This window comes from Salmo salar, chromosome ssa01 (genome assembly GCF_905237065.1).
Source record: "Salmo salar chromosome ssa01, Ssal_v3.1, whole genome shotgun sequence".
Lineage (NCBI taxonomy): Eukaryota > Metazoa > Chordata > Actinopteri > Salmoniformes > Salmonidae > Salmo > Salmo salar.
In genome coordinates, this window is record NC_059442.1 from 84,250,285 (window position 1) to 84,270,440 (window position 20,156).

Sequence of the window (20,156 nt, forward strand, 5' to 3'; positions counted from 1 at the left end):
TGCTGGTATGTATACATTTCAGCTCTTCAAAGGTGCCTAATCAAATCAAACAAAGGAGCACACATTGTAACTCCCAAATGGGACCACATTCACTACATAGTGCACTACTTTTGACCAGAGACCTAGGGGCCAGGCACTTCCGCCCTGGATACCCTAAACCCTGTTTTGCTAAACAAGTAGAAAACGGGAGGCAGGCAATGAGATAGAACACCTATTGAAATATAAATATATAACAGTTATATAACTAAGTAGCCATGTGCTTTGTTGCCCTTACATGTATGTAAGGCCCGAGAAGTGTCATAGCCTGTACTTTAGGTAGCCCTTACTGCACATTTATGCACTTTTTATGTAAAATGTAAATGTTTCAAATAGTATTAATAGTACCAACAATCTTTTGACAAACAATCAAAGTTGAGTCGGTCTACACATTTCAACATCGGTTTGGTGTTTGTAGCTCAAGAGCAGGTGCGAATTTAGCTCTGGTCAGGGGCTTCAGTACAGCTAACGTTAGTGAGCTTGCTAACGCTAAACCTTTCTTCACCAAAGCTGAAACTCTTGACTGGTTTAGTGGCTTGATTTAATATTATTTTGTTACTCACCAGCGCCACCTGTAATTTCTCCAAAATACAAAATAAACAACTTGTTTTGAGCATTATTTTTTACCGCCTCCTTTTTTCCGAGATGCAGCCTGCATGCGCGTCCAATGCCAATGGCGTATACTATTTCAAATTTGAAACAAAGAGATTGGATTGGTTGAAATCTGGAACGTCATCAATCGCGGGAATATTAGAAGAAGAAAAAATGGTAGCAAATCACATTTGGAATCTTCAGCTGACGACAGAGCAACAGCTGGATGAAGCACTCGGGGCTCCTGAGTGGAGGAGTGGCACAGTGGTTTAAGGCACTGCATCTAAGTGCTAGAGGTGTCACTACAGACCCTAGTTAGATTCCAGTCTGTATCATAACTGACTGTGATTGGGTTTTCCATTGGGTGGTGCACAATTGGCCCAGCATTGTCCGGTTTAGGGTTTGGCTGGGTTAGGCTGTCATTGTAAATAAGAATTTGTTCTTAATTGACATGCCTAGTTAAATAAAACAATTAAGTGGTGTTGGAAGTTGTTGATATCTCTCTGTAGGTGGGTGGTGTGCTTTGACAGGTGAGTGTTATTTGTTGTTAATTTACTTTAAGGCCTCGAGCTAAGAATTTAACTCTAGAAGAGATGACAAATAACTCAGATTGTAAAACAGCTTTTCTTTTTAGTCATCCATATGGCTAACGACAACATACTTTCTGAATGTGATACTACTAGCCAACTTAGAAAGGAAACACAATATAGCTAGCTAGTTAATAGCTAAACATCCAGCAGCCTTTTCTAGCCTAGGCCCATTGTTTTCTAGCTAGCTAACTAGGTTTTGTCTAGCTAGCTAGCACCTTCCATGCAAACATTCTAGATCAAACTGATTGTCTTGCAGATGGAAAGAACTGGCTGTTGTGGCCTCCCAACTGGTCGATGCATTTACCAACATGAGTCACCTGGGCCTGTAGCTAACTGATTGGGCATTCCTAACTTACTCTTCATAACTCTGGTGAGGTTGGGGCCTGGGTCGAGGTACAGAGGCCTCCTCAGCTGCTCCTTCAAGAAGGTGATTGCGCTTTCAACTCTCCCTGTCTCTGTTACTTGCTTTACTTGTTTGCAATCTTTTCTTCTCATTTTCTCCCTCTGCTCCTTCAAGTTTATTTGTGTGATGTTTGTGTTCCAATGTATAGGATGTGTAGAGCTTGTATTTTGTACTGGTATGGTTGTCTGTCAACTCTCTCCCCCTCCATCCCTAATAGAAAATGTTTACTTCATAAACATACCTCATCTGGTGATTTGACAACATGTGTTGTGGGAAACGGATTACCTGTGAAGGATGACTTCCTTCTAGCATCCCACTCAGATTGTAGGCATACTCTACTTCTATGACTTCTCCAAACCAACACTAGAGGGCAGCCAGCTACTACATCATAACCACAAAGTTGATGTGAGAAATTGAGAATCTTACCATTGCATAGCCAAGCAGGCCTACTAATTTCTGATTTGACAAGCAATGTATTCTATTGCTAGAGTTCAGTGGCACTGCCCTGGTTGAGCCTCAGGTCTGATACCCGGCATAAGTGCGTGTTGCTTCACAGGAATGCTTCGGAGAGAACACAGGGTACCTGGCACAGGTGAAATGGGGTCATCAAACAGACACTGCCTTGGGTGTATCTCAACAATCCACATCCTTGTATCGTTTCTCACATCTGCACTCATCCGATAAAACAGTATAGGTGAAAGTCATATGTAAACAGCCACCTAAGGGGACGTGCATTGACTTATCCTTGACAATAAAGGTTTGCTGTCTGGCCCCATGTGTTTGTTGAACTGAAGTAGATAAGCAGGCATTAGGCTAGTACAAAATGTTTGCAATGTAGTGGTAATATTAATCCAGCGCTTAATAGACAGTAGCTAAGAACATTTCTTTGCATGAAAACAAACTGATACTTGCCAGTAATGTAATTAAATCCTCCAAGACCTTGATTGACTCCCCATGAAGGAGAGGATAGACTTCAAGGTGATACGTCTCCCTTTCAAGGCCCTATGACCCTGCCCCCTCCTACCTCTCACAGCTCCCTCAGCCCCACTGCCCTGACTGTTCAACTTTCAAACCAGACCAACTTGTTTCCATAGGCATGTTAAAGGAAAATTCGACCCCAAAACTATATTTTGGTATTTGTTTCATTAGTCCATTGTTGATATTCAGTCAGGCACCAGATTTCTATAACACATGATGTGTGGTTAGCTGATACGCAAAATACCTATCCAGTTGTTGTAAAATCTACCATGTGTCAGCAACGTCTGAGCAGGGGAACACAACCAAGGTCAACAAGGTGTCATGTCCTGACCTTAGAGATAATTTTATGTCTCTATTTTGGTTGGTCAGGGCATGAGTTGGGGTGGGCATTCTATGTCCTTTTTTCTATGTTTGGTATTTCTTTGTTTCAGCCGGGTATGGCTCTCAATCAGGGACAGCTGTATATCGTTGTTGCTGATTGGGAGCCATACATAGGCAGCCTGTTTTCCTTTGGGTTAGGGTGGGTAGTTATTTTCTGTTTAGTCATTTGTTACTTGACAGAACTGTTTCGCTGTTGTCTTTTGTTTATTTTGTAAAGTGTTCTCTTTTTTCATTAAATTACAAAGATGAGCACTAACCACACTGCGCCTTGGTCTGCTCCATTCAACAGCTGTTACACAAGGCAGCATGACGCGTCGTTCAGAAACATGCATATCTCTTCCATAAAACGTTTGTGTTTTCAAACTAGTTTCCATTGGGAAACAGAATCCTACTCATTAATCCATATGATCAACCTACGTCACTTTTGTTTTGAGCAAACTTCACCCCCGGTTCCAAAACAAATCACTTTTCATCTGGTAATTCGGGCGCTACTGCACTATAAACCAGGGAGTTTCAAACTGGGATCCGTGGAGGTACTGCAGAGGTCCGGGATTACTATTTTATTTAGCAAAACATTTTGTGGGAAGTTTTGTGTGAATATCGCTAGCTATAACAGAATGCCATCGTGGATACCATTTTTATGTCTCTACGTCCAGTATGAAGTAAGCTCGAAGTAGTTTCACAGGCCAATGCTAACTAGCATTATGGCAATGACTGGAAGTCTACAGGAACATTATTATTTATTTATTTGTTTGGGGGAGGGGGGGTAGATCAGTTTTAATATTGCAGATTGTGGCCCTGTTAAAAGGACATTTTTGGAATTTCTTTCCTTCTTAATGCATTTGAGCCAATCAGTTGTGTTGTGACAAGGTCTGGGTGGAATACAGAAGATAGCCCTATTTGGTAAAAGATCAAGTCCATATTATGGCAAGAACAGCTCAAATAAGCAAAGAGACATGAAGGTCAGTCAATACGGAAAATGTCAAGATCTTTGAAAGTTTCTTCAAGTGCAGTCACAAAAACCATCAAGCGATATGATGAAATTGGCTCTCACGAGGACCGCCACAGGAAAAGAAGACCCAGAGTTACCTCTGCTGCAGAGAATAAGTTCATTACCAGCCTCAGAAATCAGCAAAAAAACAGCACCTCAGACTGCCCCTCACAGGGTTCAAGTAACAGACACAATTCAACGTCAACTGTTCAGAGGAGACTGTGTGAGTCCGGCCTTCATGGTCAAATTGCTGCAAAGAAACCACTACTAAAGGACACCAATAAGAAGAAGAGACTTGCTTTGGCCAAGAAACATGAGCAATGGACATTAGACAGGTGGAAATCTGTCCTTTGGTCAGATGAGTCCAAATTGTAGATTTTTCGTTCAAACCGCCATGTCTTTGTGAGATGCAGAGTAGGTGAACGGATGATGTGCGGTTCCCATCGTGAAGCATGGAGGAGAAGGTGATGGTGTGGGGGTGCTTTGCTGGTGACACTGTCAGTGATTTATTTAGAATTCAAGGCACACTTAACCAGCATAGTTACCACAGCATTCTGCAGCGATACGCCATCCCATCTGGCTTGCGCTCAGTGGGACTAACATTTGTTTTTCAACAGGACAATGACCTAAAACACACCTCCAGGATGAGTAAGGACTATTTGACCAAGAAGGAGAGTGATGGAGTGCTGCATCAGATGACCTGGCCTCCACAATCACCCGACATCAACCCAATTGAGATGGGTGTTGAAGCATTTATTTGGGCTGCAATTTCTGAGGTTGGTAACTCTAATGAACTTACCCTCTGCAGCAGAGGTAACTCTGTGTCTTCCTTTCCGGTGGCGGTCCTCATGAGAGGCAGTTTCATCATAGTGCTTGATGGTTTTTATGACTGCACTTCAAGAAACATTAAAAGTTCTTGAAATATTCCAGATAGACTGACCTTCATGTCTTAAAGTAATGATGGACTGTCGTTTCTATTGGCTTATTTGAGCTGTTCTTGCCATAATATGGACTTGGTCTTTAACCAAATAGGGCTATCTTCTGTATACAACCCAGACCTTGTCACAACACAACTGATTGGCTCAAATGCATTAAGAAGTAAATAAATTCCAAAAATGTTCTTTTAACAGGGCACACATGTTAATTGAAATGCATTCCAGAATGCATCTCATGAAGCTGGTAGAGAGAATGCCAAGAGTGTGCAAAGCTGTCATCAAGGCAAAGGGTGGCTTTTTAAATGTAACCTTTGTTTAACTGGGTAAGTCAGTTAAGAACAAATTCTTATTTACAATAATGGCCTACCACGGACGATGCTGGGACAATTATGTACCGCCCTATGGGACTCCCAATCACGGCCAGATGTGATGCAGCCTGGATTCAAACCAGGAACTGCAGTGACGCCTATTGCGCTGGGATGCAGTGCCTTAGACCACTTAGCACCACTCAGGAGCTCAGGAGTCTAACACTTTTCTGGTTACTACATGATTCAATATGTGTTATTTCATAGTTTAGATGTCTTCACTATTATTCTACATTGTAGAAAATAGTAAAAAAATAAAGAAAAACCCATGAATGAGTAGGTGTGTCCAAACTTTTGACTGATACGCTGTCTCCTTCCTAGTCTGACTACGGTTGGGTACACAACAGCCCCAAGTTTCTGTGCAAAGCTCCTCCCACGACTAAAGGGACCTCCAGCATGAGCACCATATTGGAGGCGCTACCAGACTTCAGCTCAACTGCCAGTGACATGGCTTTCGAATGGTCGCTCAACAAGAAACACTCAGACTTTTATCCCCAATGATTTACATATACATTTAGTCATTCCGCAGACGCTCTTATCCAGAGCGACTTACATGTAGTGCATTCATCTTAAGGTAGCTGGTTGAGACGACCACCAGTTTTAATATTAAAGTGGAATAATGTTGTCTTCCTCAGATTCTCCTTGGTACATACCCAGATGAATACTTTGATGAGACGGCCCCCAAGCAGATGATGAAGTACTTGCAGGCAGTTTTCCTTCCTCGGCCAGTCAATCATGGAGAGGAATACCAAGCTTACAGTGCCCTATAACTACCTGAACCCTGCCAAGATGGAGAATAGTGTGACCATATGAGTTCTACGGTTCCACAGAGAATGTTTATCACAGTGTACCCGGGTTGCAGCCAGAGCTATGCAATTAATAATAGTAGTAATAATAATAGCAATAATAGTAATAATAATAGTAATACTAGTAATAGTAATATAATCATAATAGTAGTAATAATAGGAATAATAATAATAGTAAATAATAATAATAGTAATAGTAATAATAGTAGTAGTAGTAGTAATAATAGCAATAATTACCTTTTTGGAGAGATAAGGAATCTAAATTGACACAATTTTGCCATCTTGCCATGGCTTCAGTAATACCAATGACCATGTTTTCTTTCCCTTCCTCTCATGCTGAAATGAAGGAGAGAAGTAGAAGGTTCTCAACCAAAATGAGACGAGGTGCAACCAAAAACTTATATGACCGTTTTTTATGACACACACTTCTGCTAATGTTTGTCTGATTCAATGACCACAATAAGCATTTACATTTAAGTCATTTAGCAGACGCTCTTATCCAGAGCGACTTACAAATTGGTGCATTCACCTTATCATATCCAGTGGAACAACCACTTTACAATAGTGCATCTAAATCTTTTGAGGGGGGGGGGTTAGAAGGATTACTTTATCCTATCCTAGGTATTCCTTAGAGAGGTGGGGTTTCAGGTGTCTCCGGAAGGTGGTGATTGACTCCGCTGTCCTGGCGTCGTGAGGGAGCTTGTTCCACCATTGGAACAGCAGTGTCTATCCTCAATAATTGTTTTATTAAATGTATGTAAAGTTGTCTCTGGTTGGAGCAGCATAAAATGTGTATTTTAATGGAAAATAAATTCAATAAAGCAATCAATGAAGCTTTATTGTTATGAGAAAATAAAAAACTGCAGACAACATCCACAGAAAGAGCTGGATGAAAACAAGAAAGGCATATGGCTCTGGTAAAAAGTAATGGACTATGTAGTGAATAGGGTGTCATTTGGGAAACAGGCGTAAATCTACATCCTTTTGATAGTAACCCCATAATGTACTGTACATGGGCAGATAAAAACATATATATACTCTAGGAATTATACAGAAGATGGGAGGGATTTGAATGTGGCTTGATATTGATAATACGCAGGAGTGAAAATGCAAGATGGTGAAAAGAGATGTTATCGTAGGTGGTGTGTGGCAGAGAGAGAAAGAGAAAGGACACCCCTCCTAGCCCAGCCAGAGACAGAAAACACTATCCCCCTTTTGTCAGAGATAGGAGAACTAGACTAGACAGGGGGGTGGATGCTTAAACTTCCCACCTCTTTGAACAACCAAGTATTTCTCGATGCTTAGAACATGTGCGCGTTATGCAGCATCTGAAAATGATCAACGCATCTATGAGATTCACTAAATAAAGGATTTAAAATACCGAAACCTCAGATTTATGAAGAAGTTTAATAAAAAGTAACAATGAATAACTCTGTGCAGAACCAAACTGGTGCGAACTGGAGAACGGAATCAGTTATCATTTCTCTGGTCTTCTCGCTCATCTTCTTCGTTGGTACCTTGGGGAACGGATTGGTCCTCACGGTCCTCCTCTGGAACGGACAGATGAACACCAAAACAACAAACCTATTTATTCTGAACCTCGGTGTGGCAGACCTGTGCTTTATAGTGTTCTGCGTACCTTTTCAAGCCACTATCTACACTATGGATGAATGGGTATTTGGACCGTTCTTGTGCAAAGTCGTACACTTTATCATCTACCTTACCATGTATGCCAGCATCTTTACGCTCACCGCTGTGTCGTTGGACAGGTGCGTTTCACTTACCGTTAACAACTGTTTGTTTTTTATATATATATACACACAGAAGTTGAAATGGGTCGTATGTTGTGAAAGATAACACTTTAAGTAGTTTAATGATTTTATTGTTATTTTGTCAATATACATTTTTGCTGAAAAATACTTTTTCATTGTGGAAGATCAGTCTTGTTACCCCATTTATATATAGTAAGGTAATGGTATGAAGATGGTCTATAGGCAAATAGCCTACAGAGAGAAAGTGAGAAAGGGTGCATGATAGTCATTCTTGATTATTTTGTTCAGTGACACTCTCTGACCAATTAAAACATTTGAAAGAACACTCTCTGAGTTCCTTAAAAATATGAAAAAAAATGGTGGAGGTGTTGTCTCCACACAGCCAAAGATTATATTGACAAGCTGGTCGAATGACCGCTCTAATGATGGAAATACATGTCCATAAAAGATGGAAGGCAGATGAGAGGATGCGAGATCAGGTGGGAACATTGTAGCCAATGAGCGGGCAGATACGCGTGTGAGCAACAGGCACAACTCCGATATAACATATACAAGTTGCCGAAAAGCAACGTCTTCCACTTAGTCAAAAGTTTGGAAACACCGACTCATTCAAGGGTTTTTCTTTATTTTTACTATTTTCTACATTGTAGAATTATAGTGAAGACATCAAAACTATGAAATAACACATATGAAATCATGTAGTAACCAAAAATGTGTTCAACAAATCAAAATACACTACCGTTCAAAAGTTTGGGGTCACTTAGAACTGTCCTTGTTTTTAAAAGAAAAGCTACTTTTTTGTCCATTAAAATAACATCAAATTGGTCAGAAATACAGTGTAGACACTGTTAATGTTGTAAATTACTATTGTAGCTGTAAACGGCTGATTTTTTTATTGAATATCTATATAGGTATGCAGAGGCCCATTATCAGCAACCATCACTCCTGTGTTCCAATGGCACGTTGTGTTAGCTAATCCTAGTTTATCAATTTAAAAGGCTAATTGATCATTAGGAAATCCTTTTGCAATTACGTTAGCACAGCTGAAAACTGTTGTCCTGATTAAGACTAGTTGGGTATCTGGAGCATCAGCATTTGTGGGTTCAATTACAGGCTCAAAATGGCTAAAAACAAAGAACTCTCTTCTGAAACTCGTCAGTCTATTCTTGTTCTGAGAAATGAAAGCTATTACATGCGAGAAATTGCCAAGAAACAGAAGATCTCGTACAACGCTGTGTACTACTCCTTTCACAGAACTAACACATTGTGCCATTGGAACACAGGAGTGATGATTGCTGATAATGGGCCTCTGTACGCCTATGTAGATATTCCATTAAAAATAGCCGTTTCCACTACAATAGTCATTTACAACATTATCAATGTCTACACTGTATTTCTGATCAATTTGATGTTATTTTCATGGACAAAAAATGTGTTTTTCTTTCAAAAACAAGGACATTTCTAAGTGACCCCAAACTTTTGAATGGTAGTGTATATTTTATATTCTAGACTCTTCAAAGTAGCCACCCTTTGCCTTGATGACAGCTTTACAAAAACTTTGCATTCTCTCAACCAGCTTAACCTGGAATGCTTTTCCAACAGTGTTGAAGGAGTTCTCACATATGCTGAGCACTTGTTGGCTGCTTTTCCTACACTATGCGGTCCAACTCATCCCAAACCATGGGTTGAGGTCGGGTGATTGTGGAGGCCAAGTCATCTGATGCAGCACTCCATCTCCTTCTTGGTCAAATAGCCCTTACACAGCCTGGAGATGTTGTTGTCCTGTTGAAAAATAAATGATAGTCCCAATAAGCGCAAAATAGATGGGATGGTGTATCGCTGCAGAATGCTGTGGTAGCCATGCTGGTTAAGTAAATAAATAAATAAATAATAAATAAATAAATATAATAATAAAAGCAAAGCATGCGCAGACCAACTGGCAAGTGTCTTCACTTACATTTTCAATCTATCCCTGACCAAGTCTGTAATACCTACATGTTTCAAGCAGACCACCAAGGAAGTGAAGGCAACCTGCCTAAATTATTACCGCCCCGTAGCACTCATGTCGGTAGCCATGAAGTGCTTTGAAAGGCTGGTCATGGCTCACATCAACAGCATCCTCCCGGATACCCTAGACCCACACTGCCCTTTCCCACCTGGACAAAAGGAACACCTATGAAAGAATGTTGTTCAACAAACACCATAGTTCCCACATAGCTCATCTCTAAGCAAAGGACCCTGGGACTAAACACTTCCCTCTGCAATTGGATCCTGGACTTCTTGACGGGCCGCCCCCAGGTGGTAAGGGTAAGCAACAACATGTCTGCTACGCTGATCCTCAACACTGGGGCCCCTCAGGGGTGTGTGCTTAGTCCCCTCCTGTACTCCCTGTTCACCCTCGACTGCATAGCCAAACACGACTCCAACACCATCATTAAGTTTGATGAGGACACAACAGTGATAGGCCTGATCACCGACAACGATGAGACAGCCTATAGGGAGGAGGTCAGAGACCTGGCAGTGTGGTGCCAGGACAACAACCTCTCCCTCAATGTAAGCAAGACAAAGGAGCTGATGGTGAACTACAGGAAAATATGGGCCAAACAAGCCCCCATTAACATCGACGGGGCTGTGGGAGGTTGAAATCTTCAAGTTTGTTGGTGTCCACATCACCAACAAACTATCATGGTCCAAACACACCAGGACAGTAGTGAAGAGGGCATGACAAAACCTTTTCCCCTCGGGGGACTGAAAAGATTTGGCATGGGTCCCCAGTTTCTCAAAAAGTTGTACAACTGCACCATCGAGAGCATCCTGACCGGTTGCATCACCACCTGGTATGGTAACTGCTCGTTATCTGACCGAGAGGCGCTACAGAGGGTAGTGTGTACGGCCCAGTACATCACTGGGGCCAAGCATCCTGCCATCCAGGACCTATATACTAGTCAGTGTCAGAGGAAAGCCCAAAAAATGTCAGACTCCGGTCACCCAAGTCACAGACTGTTTTCTCTGCTACCGCATGGCAAGCGGCATCGGAGCGCCAAGTCTAGGACCAGATGGCTCCTTAACAGCTTCTACCCCCAAGCCATAAGACTGCTGAATTATTAATAAAATGGCCACCATATTATTTACATTGACACCGCCTCCATTTTTTTTACACTGCTGCTACTCGCTGTTTATTATCTATGCATTGTTACATCACCCCTACCTACATGTAAAAATTACCTCGACTAACCTGTACCCCTGCACATTGACTCGGTACCGGTACCCCCTGTATATAGAGCCTCATTAGTGTTATTTTATTGTTTTTTACTTAAGTTTATTTGGTAAATATTTTCTTATCTCTCTTGAACTGCGCTGTTTCACGGTAAGGTATACACATGTATTCAGCGCAGGTGACAAATAAAGTTTGATTTGATTTGATAAGCCTCAAATCAGCAATTTGTTGTTGACCAAATTCGATACTCTCTCGTTGATCTCCATACAAAAATACCTGACTTCGTGGTCTTGTTTTTGTGGACAGATTTTTGGCAGAGTAAACCCCCTCGCTTCATTTCTTCCTCTCTAATACAGTCTAATGTCAGTGTTTAGGGTACAATCAGGGCAGGGCAAAGACCTTCTGAGGGGCAGGTGCTCAAAGTGAAAAGAAATAGGGATTATAAAGGGCATTGTGTGACATCACAAAATCTCAAATTTGAATACACCAATGGTAACATGTTATTCTTATTGGGGTGGCCGGTAGCCTCGTGGTTACAGCATTGGGTCAGTAACCAAAAGGTTGCTAGATTGAATCCCTGAGCTGACAAGGTAAAAATCTGTTCTTCTGCCCCTGAACAAGGCTGTTAACCCACTGTTCCTAGGCTGTCATTTTAAATAAGAATTTGTTCTTAACTGACTTGCCTAGTTAAATAAAGGGGAAAAAAATGTCTTACCTAATTAAAATATGTACCACAGAAGTTTTGTTCAAAGGGGTGTGGTTTACATAGCTAGGTAGTGCCAAAATTTTACTGCAGCGTGTCAGTAAATATAATTTGAGATTTTAGGCAAAGATACTTATAGGTTTCCGCTTTCATTTGTGTCTGGTGCTAGCTAGTAATTGGGCGGATTCAATTATGCTGACCTGCGGGAAACCGGGCAAAGGCCCGTTAATGTGATCTGGTGAAAGCGGGGAGGGAGGAGCATGAGTGCCCTTCTCAAATTACGACAGTAATCTATACAGAGTCATTTTTGTCAACAAGGCAGCGTGGTGTATCGTTCAGAAACATACATCTCTTTTCCATAAATCTATTTTTTAAATGTTCTCACTTGTTTTCATTGGGATGGCAGATAAAGCTCAAAAGCAATTACTGTTGCATGTGAAAACACAGAATCCTACTCATTACTCCACATGCTTTTAAAAAATGTAACTAGGAAAGTCAGTTAAGAAAAAATTGCTATTTTACAATGACGGTCTACCCTGGCCAAACCCTCCCCAAACCCGGACGACACTGGGCCAATTGTAAAATTAAAGGACTCCTGATCACAGCCAGTTGTGATACAGCCCAGGATCAAACCAGGGTCTGTGGTGACGCCTCTAGCACTGAGATGCAGTGCTGTAGACTGCTGTGCCACTCAGGAGCCCTCCTATGTCACTTTGCTTTGAGCTGACTTTGCATGGGCTTTGAAAGCGGCACCTGGATCACACTCGGGAGGCAGCCCGGACCCAAAAGGAATGCAATCAACTTTCACCTGGTGCACAACAGGCGCCCGAACAAGATTAACCGAACCCCCTCACTGGCTAGCTAGGTCTTCAGCCAGCATGGAACAAAATGGGAGGAAGGGTTGCCCAAAACTCTTACACAGTTGTCAAGTCATTACATCAAGAGACATGCCAAAACAGAAAATGTACACAAATGTCTTGACATCATTGATAGTCATGATACTATATATGAACATTATCAGACAGTCAATATACTATATATTCAATTAAAAGTTTAAGCGGAAATTGTCAAAGGTGAACTAGCTTGTCAGTGCTGACAGTTCCATTTGGGCTAGTTAGCAAAATTATACAGCCAACATTTTGTCTATATTAATGCTGTTAACCAAACAGTTGGATAAGCAAATAATTTTTGAAACCATGATGTAATGTATGACTGGATTGGATGTTGCATGCAATGTTAATGTTGTTTGAGTTGGTTTGTGTATCAGTGTAACAGTATTGCTTCTGTCCCTCTCCTCGCCCCTCTGCACACATAGACAACAGCCACCCTCGAAGCATCGTTACCCATCGCTCCACAAAAGCCGCAGCCCTTGCAGAGCAAGGAGAACAACTACTTCAAGGTCTCAGAGCGAGTGACGTCACCGATTGAAACGTTATTAGCGCGCACCCCGCTAACTAGCTAGCCATTTCACATCGGTTACATCCGCAAATTTGCTTGAGATAATATCACTGCAACATTGCTCACTGAGTCCATGGTGCTTGACATAGGCATTTTCAAAAAACCGTCAGTCAAAGTCAGCTCCCCACCCACTTAGCCTACTAGCTCCCCGCCCACGTAGTCTGCCTTTTTAAACTACCTGGTAGTTTGACATGAGAGAAAAACTGCACTCTTTCAAAAAAAAATTGCATTTTTATTGTGAAAGAATATTATGGGAGATGTTTTAGTCACGCAAAAGGTTATTTTATATGGGAATCAGAATGACTGTTCGGGACCTTTAAAATTTGTTTATTTTCATTTGTCAAATGGTAGATGCACAGAGCAGAATTTGGTTGCTGGAATTAATTTGTGTGTGGACGAACCTGCACAGGTAGCCTACATGAGCCTTTGATTGTTTGACAATCAGATGAAAACATCATGACTGGTTGTTTTTATGCCACATTAAAAGGTAATACATTTTTGTTAAGTTAATTGACAAATTTGGCCCACACATCTTATGAAATTAAAAGGGATTATATATGTAATTCTATTATTAGGCCCATAGTGCACAACAGCACACAAAAAACAGAGGTTCTCAATAGTAACAAATAGGGGTTATTTGGCTTGTAACCATTGCAGAACCCTTTTTGTTGCTATATAGAACCCTTTTTTGAAGGTTCTACAAATAACCATGCACATAATGTTTTAAATGGAACCTGTATGGTGCTATGAAGCACCATTTTCTAAGGTTTGCCTCATGCAACGCGACACATCCCCTTCGCATAGAGTTGATCATGCTGTTGATTGTGGCCTGTGGAATGTTGTCCCACTCTTCAATGGCTATGCGAAGTTGCTGGATATTGGTGGGAACTGGAGGACACTGTTGTACACGTCGATCCAGAGCATCCCATGCATGCTTAATCGCTGAAATGTCTGGTGAGTATGCAGGCCATGGAAGAATGGGACATTTTCAGCTTACAGGAATTGTGTACAGATCCTTGCAACATAGGTCCGTGCATTATCATGCTGGAACATGAGGTGATGGCAGCGGATGAATGGCACGACAACGGGCCTCAGGATCTCGTCATGGTATCTCTGTGTACTGAAATTGCCAGCAATAAAATGCAATTGTGTACGTTGTCCGTAGCTTATGCCTCCCAACATTGACATCAAAAAAACACTTGGCCACACAACGCCAAACATCTGCACGGTACTGTTGAAACTGGGATTCATTCGTGAAGAGCACACTTCTCCAGCGTGCCAGCAGCAATTGCAAGTGATAATTTGCCCACTGAAGTCCGTTACAACGACGGATTGCAGTCAGGTCAAGAACCTGGGGAGGATGACGAACACACAGATGAGCTTCCGTGAGACGGTTTCTGACAGTTTGTGTATAAATTCTTCAGGTTGTGCAATCCCACATTTTCATCAGCTGTCCGGGTGGCTGGTCTCAGATGATCTCGCAGGTGAAGAAGCCGGATGTTGAGGTCCTGGGCTGGAGTGGTTACACGTGGTCTGCGGTTGTGAGGCCGGTTGGACGTAGTGTCAAATTCTCTAAAATGTTGTTGGGAGGCGGCTTTTGGTAGAGAAATTAACATTAAATTCTCTGGCAACAGCTCTGGTGGACATTCCTGCAGTCAGCATGCCAATTGCTCGCTCCCTCAAAACTTGAGACATCTGTGACATTGTGTTGTGTGACAAAACTGCCTATTTTAAAGTGGCCTTTTATTGTCCAGACCACAGGGTGTACCAGTGTAATGATCACACTGTTTAATCAGATTCTTGATATGCCTCACCTGTCAGGTGGATGGATTATCTTGGCAAAGGAGAAATGCTCACTAACAAAGATGTAAACAAATTTGTTCATCAAATTTGAGAGAAATAAGCTTAATGCGCATCTGAAAAAATTGAGGGATCTTTTATTTCAGCTCATGAAACATGGGACAACACATTGCATTTATATGTTTTATTTAGTATAATTATATAACACAACACATTAAAGAAACTGGATAACACTCTCACTCACGGTTGCACAAAAAGACCTGGGTGCAAACCATGCCCCAAAATATTGTAATGCACTGCCCCTACATTTGAATGATCACTAAAAGAGCAAAGAACCCCTTTGAGAACTTGAAAGAATTATTGAAGCGCTCAAATGGTTCTTTGAGTCATTATGGTTCTAGATAGAACAATCATCCTTCCCTAAGAAGCCTTGAGGAAACCTAATTTTTTGTGTGTAGGAGGTCCCGTAATGGAAATAAATTACATCTACTTTCAACCCTGCTTATAGCATTTCTACGGCTAGGCGCCGGAAGCTTCTGCTTGTGCAGCAGCAGGACGACGACTGCAGTGCACGCTCGCGTGGGGGCAGAGTAGCGGGGAGAGGTGATTTTCCAAGATTCAAAAATGAGAAATTAGCAAGTTTGATGGACAATTCTTTACCAGACAGAATAAAAAATAAATGAAAATGTATTCATAAGAAAATGCTACCAATCTGACAGGGCACTTTTTTCTCATAGGAGGACATACCTGGGTATTATATTATGTATCACTAAGTCCTGTCTGCCCAACTATCTGAGTCCACCTCTTCTTCCTATTGTTGACCCCCAAGGTATCTGGCCATCCGCTACCCTCTCCGTTCCAGGGCGATGAGGACTCATCGTAACGCCCTGACGTCCATCTGTGTGGTGTGGGGTTTGTCCCTGGTCTTCTCTGGCCCGTACCTGAGCTACTACCGACAGATGGACCTGGACGGCACCGTGGTTTGCATCCCCGCCTGGCAGTTCCAGGACAGGCGCCTTATGGACGTCTGCACCTTCTTCTTCGGCTACCTCATCCCTGTCCTCACCCTCAGCCTGACCTACGCCAGAACCATCCGTTACCTGTGGACCACAGAGGACCCCATCAAGGACACGTCTGAGTCCAGGAGAGCAAAGAAGAAAGTCACCAAGATGATTATTATCGTAGCGGTGCTCTTCTGCCTCTGCTGGCTTCCCCATCACCTGGTTATACTGTGTATGTGGTTTGGTCACTTTCCGCTAAACCACACCACCTACGTACTCCGTATCCTCTCTCACCTGGTGGCCTATGCTAACTCCTGCCTCAACCCTATAGTGTATGCCCTGGTGTCCAAACACTTCCGGAAGGGATTCCGGAAGGTGTTTGACTGTGTGTTGAGTAAGAGGGTGGTGAACCGGGTGCATGTGTTTCAGGCGGCGCATGCGGTCAGCACGGTGGAGGTGGGGTCCAGTGAGACGTCCAATCAGAGCCTGGGGTCACAGCGTGGAGATAGTGCCGGACTAACCACATCTGGGGCCCTGGGCAAGAAGAATTTGGAGGCCCCGCTCATGGCAGTGGAGAGATTTTCTTTTTAAGCTAACTTCATGCAATTCCAACTTGGACTCAGGGGTAGACATGACATAGTAAATCTGTCTCCCTCAACATAGCATGATATGTTAAGTTTTGTATAGAATTTATTAATTTGTGGATGTCCATCACCCAGTTTGTATGATATATTACAAATTGCAGTTCATATGATATGTCACAAATTAAACATTTTTGTGGCTAATGTTAGCTAGGTGACTAGTTGGCTAATTTAAGCTAGGCTAGGGGCTAGGGGTTATGGTTAGGGGAAGGATTAGCTAACGTACTAAGTAGTTGCAAATTAATAAATAGTTGCCCATGATGTGAACACTCAACCTTTGCATTGCTAGATGTTTGTGTTATATGCCCTCCCATCATCCCGACCAACTTCACCACCTTTTGTTTTTAGCTTAGTAACCTTATGTCTTATGTAACCATACCAAACGTAACATATCATATTAATTAGAGTGTCACAGATTTACTTCTACTATGTTATGTCTAGTCTTTGAGGCCAGGCTAGTGATTCTAAACATTTTGCCATAGGGCAGAGAGAAAAATATGCTGTTTATAGCAAATTTCCTGCAATTCTACACTTTTTGCCATGGGGCGGAGGGAAAATGTTGCCGTTTTAAATTAGATTTCCTACTATTCCACAAATTTTGCCATGGGGCTGAGAGATGATTTTTAAGTTTTAAAGCATATTTCTTCCTATTCTATACAGTACATTTTGTCATTGGGCTGAGAGAATATGTTCCCGATTTAAAGCTAATTTCTCTTACATCTTATGTTATCTGATCAGGGCAGGCTCTAGCCTTTTGGGGGCACTAAGTTTTGATTGGGGAATAATAATAATGATAATAACTAAGACACTGTCCATGAAACAAACTGTCAGTGAATAGTCACCTGCTGAGGATGATGCTACTGAACCACAACATGTTTGCAATACTAAATTCAAAATGTAAATACTTAAGGGACAGTTGAAAATGTACAAACATTTTCACCTTGTACTGTAAAATTGCACACCCTCCTCCCTCATAGTATTAACATAAAACAATGTTTACAACCACACCATAAATAACAATAACATGGATATCGACTTTTCCACTTTAGTGTGCTTTTATGGCACAGTCGATGCCATCCAGGCGTGTGGGCCAAAAGGTTGAGGGTTTGCTGACCACCATGGATGAGCTAACTCTCCCTGCCTGTTTCAATAGAACTGCAATATGATCAAAGCTGGCTGCAGACAATTATCAGCTAGGTGGAAATCAGATTTTACATTTTGATGCTATATTCATAATTATATAAAATATATGCAACTCATTTTCCATCAACAGGTTTCTATGCCACTGTCTGCACAGTTTGGATGCTGGAAAAATATTTTGGTGAACGTACGCAGGTAGACTATAGGAGATTTTTAAAGTAGCCTAATCAGATTAAAACATTGTGACTGGTTGTGTTTATGCCACACATAAAATGACATACATTTTAAAAGTTAAATAACAAATATTTTGTCTATATTGAAGCATTAGGTGCGCAAGTAATAGGATGGGAAGCAGAGTTAAGCTTTTCTGAATAACTGGGCCTGCTGGGAGCATATTAAGCATATAAGACAACTGATCGAAATGGAATGAAATATGCTATTTACAGAATAGAGTACAATTTTGTGCACATTTGAAAAAAACAATGCAATGAATTATTCATTTCAAGGTGGTGTTGTAGGCTAGTCTGGGTAGCCTTGTCCCTCAACAAGAAGAATTGAACAAGAAAACCATCCTTAGAATGGAATCGGAATTGAATTGGAATTTAGACTGTCTGAATTGGAATTGAATTGGAAAATAAAAACATAATTGGAATGGATTTTGAATAAAACATTGTAATTGTGCAAATTCCATTTACTGGATGTAATGCATTTAGCATTGAAATTGAATGCAGATGTTGTTTAAAGTTAAATAACAAATATTTTGTCTATATTGAAGCATTAGGTGCGCAAGTAATAGGATGGGAAGCAGAGTTAAGCTTTTCTGAATAACTGGGCCTGCTGGGAGCATATTAAGCATATAAGACAACTGATCGAAATGGAATGAAATATGCTATTTACAGAATAGAGTACAATTTTGTGCACATTTGAAAAAAACAATGCAATGAATTATTCATTTCAAGGTGGTGTTGTAGGCTAGTCTGGGTAGCCTTGTCCCTCAACAAGAAGAATTGAACAAGAAAACCATCCTTAGAATGGAATCGGAATTGAATTGGAATTTAGACTGTCTGAATTGGAATTGAATTGGAAAATAAAAACATAATTGGAATGGATTTTGAATAAAACATTGTAATTGTGCAAATTCCATTTACTGGATGTAATGCATTTAGCATTGAAATTGAATGCAGATGTTGTTTAAAATCAAATAACTATAAGTATTACTGTTTATAAATATTTTCTTATTTTGGTCCAATTAAAGTGATAGTTCAGACAAATTACATATAGGTTTCTTTACCCTTAAGCAGTCTATGAACTATGTCATTTTGGTGATGCATTTTACATGGAGGCAGAATTTGAATTCTACTGATTTATTGTTTACTCAATTATTGCATCTACAACATATACATCTACAACATATGCCATTTAGCAGAAACTTTTAGCAGAAGCAACGTACGTATACATTTTTTACCTAAGGGTGTTCCCGGGTATTGAAACCACTATCCTGTCATTGATACCATGTTGCTTGATTCCCACCAGGGACCAGTACAAAAATATATGCACTCACTACTGTAAATTGCTCTGGATATAAGTGTCTGCTAAATGACAAATATGTTTCAAGAGCCATGTGCTACCAATTGAGCAGTGCAACATTCTGTATTGCTTACTTTTAGACTTGGAAAAATACATTTTAAATGATGTCAGGGGGCTGATTAAAATAATTCCCAGCATGCTGTTCTGCTGGTCTATTTTTCAAATAATTTGATTATACACTGCTCAAAAAATAAAGGGAACACTAAAATAACACATCCTAGATATGAATGATTTAAATAATCTTATTAAATACTTTTTTCTTTACATCGTTGAATGTGCTGACAACAAAATCACAAAAAAATAATCAATGGAAATCCAATTTATCAACCCATGGAGGTCTGGATTTGGAGTCACACTCAAAATTAAAGTGGAAAACCACACTACAGGCTGATCCAACTTTGATGTAATGTCCTTAAACAAGTCAAAATGAGGCTCAGTAGTGTGTGTGGCCTCCACGTGCCTGTATGACCTCCCTACAACGCCTGGGCATGCTCCTGATGAGGTGGCGGATGGTCTCCTGAGGGATCTCCTCCCAGACCTGGACTAAAGCATCCGCCAACTCCTAGACAGTCTGTGGTGCAATGTGGCGTTGGTGGATGGAGCGAGACATGATGTCCCAGATGTGCTCAATTGGATTCAGGTCTGGGGAACGGGCGGGCCAGTCCATTGCATCAATGCCTTCCTCTTGCAGGAACTGCTGACACACTCCAGCCACATGAGGCCTAGCATTGTCTTGCATTAGGAGGAACCCAGGGCCAACC

At 41.2% G+C, this 20,156-nt stretch overlaps 1 protein-coding gene across 1 annotated transcript; it reads left to right on the forward strand.

Annotated features, from left to right (window-relative positions):
• The first annotated feature begins 7,498 nt into the window (after positions 1-7,498).
• On the forward strand, positions 7,499-16,618 carry LOC106611508 (galanin receptor 2a). The gene is made up of 2 exons (XM_014211782.2): positions 7,499-7,845; positions 15,856-16,618. The coding sequence occupies exons 1-2, from the start codon at positions 7,499-7,501 to the stop codon at positions 16,616-16,618; spliced, it is 1,110 nt and encodes a 369-aa protein (XP_014067257.1).
• Positions 16,619-20,156: the final 3,538 nt, after the last annotated feature.